The 9364-nt window shown below is 46.6% G+C and overlaps 1 protein-coding gene across 1 annotated transcript; it reads left to right on the top strand.

Annotated features, from left to right (window-relative positions):
• Positions 1 to 460: 460 nt before the first annotated feature.
• On the top strand, positions 461 to 6351 carry LOC101761209 (protein FAR1-RELATED SEQUENCE 5). The gene is made up of 3 exons (XM_004982208.3): positions 461 to 3342; positions 4829 to 4964; positions 5407 to 6351. The coding sequence occupies exons 1-3, from the start codon at positions 763 to 765 to the stop codon at positions 5910 to 5912; spliced, it is 3222 nt and encodes a 1073-aa protein (XP_004982265.1). The 5' UTR covers positions 461 to 762; the 3' UTR covers positions 5913 to 6351.
• The last annotated feature ends 3013 nt before the right edge of the window (positions 6352 to 9364 follow it).

Genomic DNA, 9364 nt, shown 5'->3' with positions numbered 1-9364 from the left:
TGAATGGGGACCAGGTGAGTAATTAATATAAGAAAAGCATATGACCCTACAATCCACTTCCTAGAATCTAAATAATAGTTTGTAGGAGGAGTATATAAAAAAAAAACGTGCCCTTCAAATGCACTGCCAGCCAAACCTTTTTTTTGCAAAGAAAATGAAAATGCAAAGCCCTATTTTTGGGCCTTTTTGACCACCATCCGATGATCCATTCCACCCAGTTGCGCACGTCAAAGTACAGGCAATCGCGGTGGGCCACGGAACAAACCCAGGCGCCGGGCAGCCCCACCCCCACCCGGTCCCGGCGCCCAAAGCGAACAAACCCTAGCGAGCCGGACCCGGGACCCTCCCCCTCTGATCCGGTGCGCCCGGTCAAACCCCCCCTTCAGCCGGTCACGCTCCCCCAACCCCTCTTCGCCCCTCTTCCCCCAGTCCCCGTCCCCACACCCCACCTCCTCGCCTCCCTCCCCTCCACCTCGCCGGAGCACCGCCCCCCTCGCCGTCGCGCGCCCCCGCTTCCCTCGCCCAGCCCCCTTTCTCACCGCCCCCTCTACCTCCCAGTGTTCCCCTTATTTCTCATCGCGCTCGCTCGCCGCGTGGATCGCCTCGGCCCCGTTTTTTTTTTTTTCCGTCCCCGCCGGAGCGGCCTGGAGCCGGGTAGCCGGCGGGTGGATGTCCGTGCCCTGTATGGGGATGGATATGCCGCTGCCTTGACGGATTGATCTCGGGGCGCCGCCTTTTTGGGGGGCGTCCGCCGCGGCGGCCATGGAGAGAGGGGCGGGGAGCGACCAGGGGTCGCCCGGGAGCGAAATGGGCGACGGCGACAACGACAGCGTCGGCTACGGCGCGGAGATGGAGGTGGACGCCGGGAGCGGCTCGGCCGGGGCCTCGGCGCCGGCGAGCTCGGCGTCGGCCTCCGCCTCCGCGTCGGCGTACGCCGCGCGCGCCGGCGCCTACGACGGGGTCGACCCGTTCGAGGGCATGGAGTTCGACGACGAGGAGGACGCCTGGACGTTCTACAACGTGTACGCCCACCGCGTCGGCTTCAGCACCCGGATTAGCGTCATGCACCGCTCGCGCCGGGACGGCTCCGTCATGTCGCGCCAGTTCGTCTGTGCCAAGGAGGGGTTCCGCACCTACCGCGGGAAGAACGAGGTTGCCCGGGCCGATGTGGCCGACGCTGCCGATGATGATAGTGCAAGGGGCCGGCGGACACGGGCTGTCACCAGGGTTGGCTGCAAGGCCATGATCCGGGTGAAGAAGCAGGACAACGGCCGGTGGTCTGTGACCAAGCTGGAGACTGCTCACAACCATCCCCTGGTCCCTGCGAACCAGGCGCATTGTCTGCGCCCGCACAAGCCACTGTCAGAGTGTGGGAAGCAGCGGCCATTTGGGGGGCATCGGAATGGCGGTATGCTTCTGGCAATTGAGCCGCCACCAACACCTCTTACGCCGTCCGTGCCTCACGCAAGCATAGTTCAAATGGTTCCTCATTATGTTTCGGATGGTATTGGGAATGCTACCCGAGTAATTTTGGATTACGTCAAGCGCATGCAAGCTGAAGACCCAGCGTTCTTTTATGCCATGCAGTTTGTTGAGGGGCGTCCAGTAGGGAATGTGTTCTGGGCTGACGCGAGAGCTAGGACGTCATACAAAGACTTTGGAGACGCTATCGTCTTCGATGACTACTTCAAAAGGAGCAAGCATGAATTTCCACTTGTCGTGTTTACTGGAGTCAATCACCATTGCCAGCCAGTCCTATTTGGTTGTGCCATCATTGCAGATAACAATGAAGCATCATTTGTTTGGTTGTTTGAGACATTTCTCTTAGCAATGTCTGGTCAACACCCTGCCTCTCTTACCATGGAGCATGATAATACTTTACATTCAGCTGCTGCGAAAGTTTATCCTCTTACTAGGCTCCAGTTTTGTAAGTGGCACATCATGAATGAAGCACAGGATAAGCTATCACATCTCCTGAATGCATTCCCATCCTTCCATGTGGACTTTATCAATTGTATCAACATGTCTCAGACAATTGATGAGTTTGAAGCAAATTGGAAGGCATTAATTTCTATGGTCAGCTCTCAAAATACTGAATGGCTTAACTCAATGTACAATTGCCGTCATCAATGGGTTCCAGTGTACTTGAGAGACACATTCTTTGGGGATCTGTCATTAAAGCAGCAGTGTGCAACCAGGAGTTCGTTATTTGAAGGTTATATCAGTGCCAGGACTGATTCACAGTCATTCATTCAGCAGTATGAAAAAGCTCTAGACTGTTGTTATGAGAAGGAGGTGAAGGAAGAATTTGAAACAAAATATTCACTTCCAGATATCAAGACATCATCTCCTATAGAGAAGCAGGGAGCAGAGTTATATACAAGGTCAATGTTTTTGAAATTTCAACAGGAAATGATCGATGCTTCTGTTTACACTGCTGAAATGGTAAAAGAGGAAAGTGGTGTTTCCATTTATATAGTGACCAAATCTGAAGGAAGTGAGAAGCCTGTAACAGTTCAGTTCAGTTCTTCTGGAAGTTCTGCAACATGTAGCTGTCGGATGTTTGAATATTTTGGTATAGTCTGTAGGCACATACTTACTGTATTTGGTGTAAGAGGTATCTCTGCACTTCCTTCTCAGTATTTTGTAAAAAGATGGACAAAGAATGCCATGGATAGAAGCTCAAGCAAGAAAGTTGATGAAGTTAACAGAGTTGAGGAGCCCAAGGAGGAGCAAAGAAGTAGCGCTGAAGATGATGAGCACTCCCCAACATGGCGTTACAACAGTTTGTGTCGTGAAGCACTAAGGTATGCTGAAGAGGGAGCATCATCATTAGAGGTTTATATTGTGGCCATGCAGGCTCTTCAAGAGGCTGCTAACAGGGTTAATATGGCCAAGAGAGGTATTGGACAGGTAGCACCATTAGCAGTGATGCCAATTGCAGCCCAACGACCAGAAAGTTTTGGAAAATTTCAGGAGATTAGTTCTAATAAGCAAAAGAAGAGAAAAAGGAATTCAAACAGCTCAAGGGAGAACACCACATCAAATCAACTTATGTATGTGCAACAACCTGTTAATTTTCTTTTTGTTGCTCCTGGCTCATCAAGTGCTTTACAAGGGCCTAGCCAGCTAGTTGCTGCCGCTCCTGTTTCTTTGAGTACCCAATATGGACAAACATCAGGCACGAGTAATTCAGTTGATGACAATATACCTCCTGCTTCTGTAGTTGTTGATAAGTTTACTGGGTTACCTGACCGAAATGCATCAGCATCAGCACCTTCGTCAGGAAATCTGCAAGGGGGAGAAGCAAAATCTACAGGGGCTGTTTCACAAATAAAAGAGGTAGTTTACTATGCTGACTACCAAAGTTCATATGCTGCATATTTTCAAACGTTCTATACTTCTATTCTAGCTAGTTCTTACAGAATTTCCAGGAGCAAAGGCACAATTCCTGTGAAGTACACACTTCTTTTCCAAGTGCCTTTCAGGGTGAATTCTCATTCATCTGCATCATCAATGGGAAATTTAACCATGTATCAAGAGTTGCTGTTCCTTGTTTAAACAGTACTGTATTGTACTATTGTATATGTGTCTATCACCTTTTTTATTGGTCTCCTAGGATATAATGTGTCCATTGATCACCTTTTTAGGAGGGGATGGGGGATCGTGCTATAATTGTTTTATGACGTATGAAAAGAGCAGCACTGGTTCAGTTTTACCATCAATGACAAATTGACAATAAACGACTATTCTCCTGTATCTGGTCCCTTTCCCTTCTGCTGCAGAATGAACTGTGTATACATTCTTTTTGTTCATTGGCCGTCTTGATTAGATGTTGCTTTGCCTATATCCTATCTCATTTTCTTCCTTTCACTTCCAAGTGAGAACCATATAAGTACTTATTTTTTTTCTTTGAATGCATATAAGTAATTTATGATTCTATGGATAGTCAGGTGGGATAGAATCAAGGTTTTATATTTTTTTTATTACGCATTAGTAAAGGAAGTGTTAGAACCTGTAGTGGTTTCATTTTGATTTACAACTGCCACTTTCTCAAAGTTACTTTGACTGATTCATTAATAGGGCGCTGATAAACACTTATGCTTGAGTTTGTTTTTCAGCTACGAACATAGCTATTAGTAAATGGTTGGAGTATCTATGGACACAGGATTGTTGTGGTAAATCCATATTAAGTGAGAACCAGGATGGGTTTGTTAGTTTGTATCAGGATGGTGCATATTATTTATGTTTTGGATATGACATGTTTGCCTGGTAACTGTCAGTAGTGTAGGGTTTGAAAATCATGGTATCCTTACCAATTTTGTTCCAGGGCTGACATGTCAGAAATGTTGCATCTCATATATTGCAGTTGTAGCATTTCTCTTTCTCTTGTTTTCTTTAGGGTAAATATTATTTGCTTGTGACTCCCAATTTTTTATGGAAAAAATAAACCTCTGATGTCTTCAATTTTGCCAAATTATTATCAGCTGCAATCCAGTTTTCTTGACATCTAATTGGGTTTTGTACTGAGTTATTCCAGTTGCATCAGTCAAACAAACATTTTTATTTTTAGTCCTCTGTGAGAAGGTGATTTACTTTATAAGAACTTAGCACAACAGTTTAGTTAAGTTATTACCAGCAGAGACCATATCCAAGTCCCTCTTATTATAAGCCTCAGTGTACAGCTTCGTTTTGCGCCATAGCTTCTTTTCTCCTTGTGGTCATGAGTAGTTTGTATTTCCTTATTACATGTACAGAATTACTGCAGTTTTAATCATAATATGCTTCACTAGCTTCAGTGTTCTAACATTAAGTCTGGAATCTGCAGAGCCCTGAATTGTCCCAAGCTAATGGTAACAGGGGATGCTGTGTAAATACACTAAACTCCAATGCGGCGCCGCAGCTTGTGACTGTTCCCATCGGATTGTGCCTTCCATCCATGGATGGCTCCAAGATACCTGCAGGTATGTGTTGCCATGCCCATGAACCATGATTTTACTTTGCTACTTGGATCTATAAGCTATTCCAAACATCCAATCCGATTTTTTTTTGTATGTCATAATTTTGCACATTATGTTGTATTCCAAACATTGTGTTGCCTGGAAAATTCATTATGCCCCCTCTCCTGGGAATCCTAGGTAATCCCGGATCTCACCTAGCTTGAGCCAGCTTAGATAGATTCGTTGTGTCTCTCTCGAACTCTTGTATGCCAAACATTCTGGAATTTCCGTTGTGAAATGGAAATGGGGCAAGCTTCGTATCCAAAAAAAATGTCATAATTTTGCCAATTTGTGCCTGAATCTTTTCTTTAAGCTGTAGCTGTGATATATGTGAGGTATTTTATTTTTTTAGAAGTTAGTGCATATATCATTATCCATTTTTCTAACAAGGTTACTTTTGACGCAGCTGGTGTGAACTCTTTAAATTCTGGAGGTAGCAATAACAATGGCAAGTTATCACTTGGTCTTCATCAACCCGAGTCATCTACACAACAGCCAGCTACACCTTCACAGACAAAAACGCTTGAGAGTATTGATTCTCGTACAAATCCTGAGGGTTATTCTATAAGGGCTGCAGCCATTGCAGCTGGTGCGCGCATCGCGTCTCCATCTGATGCAGCTTCAATCATAAAAGCAGCACAGTCAAAAGACGCCATCCGAATCAGGCCTGGGGAAAGCCTCCCAAATTACCTGAAACCACTAGCACCAAAACCACTCTCCTCGCTACCACCAGTGAACACACCCAACTCGGCGCATGCAAACCCTGGCCAGCGCAGCTTTGGTGATTCCGCAGCCGCCAAGGACGCAATCTTCGGTTCCTCAGATGGCAGTGATGATGATGAGTACGATGATGACGACGACACTGATGACGAAGATGAGGGGCTGACTGGTGATGACGCGGAGCATGAATGATCTTCTCTCCCTGCACTAACCTCCCTTAATGGCTTGTGAGGTGCTGATCTTTAACAACCTCTTTCACCAATGGAATCTCTTAGAGCATAGCTGTATACATGTTTATAGCCTGTATTTTAGGTCAGGTCCCAGCTGTCACCTCCTTGAGCCTAGAATTCTTCTTTAATTTCTCTCACTTAGCATGCCTAGAAACCCAACTTGTTTAACCTAAACACAGACATTGAACTCTCTGAATCTTTTTTTTTGGTTGGCTCCTGGTGAGGATGGTCAGTCGGTCTGATGGTCAGTTCACATGTGTAGCTTGTTAGCTATGTTATGTACAGCACGAGTTGTATGCTGGCGAACTGCTTTCTACAGTCCAAAATTTTGTACCCCCTATTTTTTCTCTTCCTGGAAAGAGACTTGCTGGACTTGAAGCTCACAAAACCCCGTTTGTCCATTGACTTGTCTCGAAAGAGTGGTTGGTTCGTTGGGACAAAAAACAAAGTTGATTCTTGTGCAACTTGTGAATTTGACGAAATTACTTCTGCATAGCGACGTCCAAGCGGGAAATATATGTTAAGGTTGTTGCTTATGCCTTTCGCTGACGGTGCTACGCGTCACCCAGATCCATAGGTTTTTCAGAATCATGGCATGCCTGGGACGGGATGCAACTTTTGTCTCGTAAAGGTTTAACATGCCGGTACACGCATGCAATTTGGGAGTACCGGCTCTGGCTAATGCATTTGCCAGCACCAGCAACTTTTGAAACCGGAACTAATGAACTGGTTCTTTCGGGTAAAGAAATGCACAGTGGTGTTTTGATATTGTCTTGGCATGGTCTTTTTGAACGTGACTTGGACAACCAATTTAAGTAGCAAAAATTGCAGCACCTTGAAGTTTGGATTGTTTAGCTGCACGAAAAACACAACCAAAACGATACTGCACTTACCCTAATGAGCGTGAAGAATCTTAGACTGAACCCGTATTCAAGCACCAAGTGCTCTCCGAATTAGGAGGTGCACACGCGTATGCGGGCATGTCATCCGTCGACCTCGACCACCAACCCCCCGGAGGTAGGAGCACCTACCATGGCCCCATTTTCTCCTCCCTGGTGGGCCCCAAAGGCAGCAAGTGGGGCGCATCGTGTCTTGCTTTCTGAGTGAGAGGATGAATGGAGGATAGCCTAGCTCTGCTCGGCCATGATCAAGCAACCCTTTGTTCAACCAGAAAGAAAGAAAAAACAATGCAGACACTCATGCAGTGCGCATGTGTTTTGAGTCTGATGTAAGCCAGATTCAAGAAAAGTAGCTGGATGGAGCTTTCATGGTTGGTGGGGGCAGGCAGGCAGGAGCCACTTCTACTCCACTTGGGAAGGTTGGAATGTTGGGGAGTGCACGTCTGTTAGATTCAGGGCGCTGTACTAATAGGTGGACTAAACGTTAGTCCACCTATTTTGGCCCTTTCATGGGTGTTTGAATCCATGTACTAATTTTTAGTTCGAGTCACATCGGATGTTTGATACCGATTAGAAGGATTAAAATGTGAACTAATTATAAAACTAATTGTATAAACCGTGGTTAATTCACGAGATGAATCATTAAGTCTAATTAAAATTCATGATTAGCACATATTTACTGTAACATCACATGGTCAAATCATGGACTAATTAGGCTTCTCGCGAATTAGCCTTCATTTATGCAATTGGTTTTGTAATTAACCTATATTTAATATTTCTATTTAGTATCTAAATATTCAATGTGACAGGAGTCCCGTGGAACCAAACAAGGTCTTAGTCCCTAAATGCCAAACAGGTGGACTAAAATGTGGGCTAAATCCTTTAGTCCTCTAGTCCAAGAGGGCTGGAATAAAGTGGACTAAAAGGCCTTGAAGACATCCCTGCCCCTCATTTATTGCCTCCCACCCACCCGGCCCCCTCCGCCGGCCTCCCTCCTGCCACCCTCCTGCCCGGCTCCCGTCATCACTGCCGACCTCCCTCCCGCTGTGGGAGCTGGTGGCGGCGGGCGGGGTTGGCGCGGCGGCGAGCGGCTGCATCCGGGCATTCTACCCGGTGTTCGGCCGGGTGCTGGACGACGCTGCCGCGGTGCCGGCGCCAAGCTCGAGGGCGCCACTGGGGCGGTTGTTCCAGCTGGAGCAGGTGCGAACATCCTCCGTCGTGTCCACGTCCTCCTCATCATCTTTGTCGTCAGCATCGACGACGGACGCTGAAGTGGGGCTCGACGGCGCGCCGCCTGACAGCTACTGCCTTTGGGTGCTCGGGTTGTAGCAAGCGTCCTCGCCCTCGCGGCCGCCGCGGTAGAGCGGGTCCACGGGCTCCATCGCGCGGTGGCGCTGCATCGGGGAGCTTATCGTCGGCCGCAGCCACAACGACAGGAAGCAGAAATTACTTCCTTCAGGCTTTCACCTTCATGAATCTGAGCAGGGAGTTTCCATCTTCAAAACAGGGATAATATCGTCTTTATTCATCTTCATTAATGTACTTTAGTCCATGGATCCAAACAGCGTAGGGACTGAAGTTTAGTCATGGACTAAAAGAGCTTATACTAGCGTCATTATCGTCTAATCAGATCCCATATAAAACACTGCTTTGAGTGCGTGGCATCACTCCTCCACAACTCCACATTGTTTGGGTGCAGTTTGGGTTGTTTTGCAATGGCAAAAGCTTCGCCAATTGGACCATTTTTTTAAAGGAGGAATTGGGCCTGTATGTTTGTGTTGTTAATAGCCTCACCAATCGAGAGCATTGTTTATAGTTTGAAAATAAAAATGCACCAAGAAAAATAGTTGACGTTTTGTGGCCAACCTCTGGCAAGTATTCATCTAAGAAGACAGCAAGGCAAGCGAAACTTAGAAAGTGAAGGCAAAGGCTAACTAATGAAGCTGTTGGTGAGAGATGGCCGGGTCCAGTTAGTGCCTACATGGAGAGTAATGCGGTGAAGAACCGTCAACAAGCAGAATATTCTAGTGAACTCGCATCATCTTTCACGAGGGAATTAGAGTCCGAAGTGAAATGTATGATCACAAGAGTGAAGAATCAACCGTGCCCATGCATAAATTCTTTTCCTTTTCCCCAGCAAAAGATCAAGAAAAAGGAGGTAGAGTTCAGTCATTGAGTTTGGACTTTGTCACATCACCAACAACCCCCATCCGCCCTGCAAGCACGCACGTCTCACCAACATCTCCATATGCGTTTCTTTCGCTCGCCTTCGCCAACCCCCATTAGTACTTTCCTTTTCTTTTCTTTCCATTTTGATTCCATTTCCTACAATTTCCCGGTTGGCTTTCGCTGCGTATGCTGCTGCTGTCATTTTCTTTACATATATAAATTATTAGGTCGTGACAACAAATATGAAATAGTATAGATTCACAATGTGCAGAGTGAAAAACAATCCGATGGCACTGTGGATGTTGGGAGCGCAGCCTTTCTTTACCTAAGCAATCTTGACAGAATG

This window comes from Setaria italica, chromosome IX, assembly GCF_000263155.2.
Source record: "Setaria italica strain Yugu1 chromosome IX, Setaria_italica_v2.0, whole genome shotgun sequence".
Taxonomy (NCBI): Eukaryota; Viridiplantae; Streptophyta; class Magnoliopsida; order Poales; family Poaceae; genus Setaria; species Setaria italica.
The sequence above is the reverse complement of the archived record's forward strand: the minus strand, read 5'-3'. Positions and strand labels throughout refer to the sequence as shown.

What these genes read in the sequence shown, in the direction of transcription:
- LOC101761209 (XM_004982208.3), top strand. Translation starts at nt 763, where the DNA reads ATGGAGAGAGGGGCGGGGAGCGACCAGGGGTCGCCCGGGAGCGAAATG. An exon ending in CTGTTTCACAAATAAAAGAG is followed by an intron (nt 3,343 to 4,828) that starts GTAGTTTACTAT and finishes TGGAATCTGCAG; the next exon opens with AGCCCTGAATTGTCCCAAGC. An exon ending in TGGCTCCAAGATACCTGCAG is followed by an intron (nt 4,965 to 5,406) that starts GTATGTGTTGCC and finishes CTTTTGACGCAG; the next exon opens with CTGGTGTGAACTCTTTAAAT.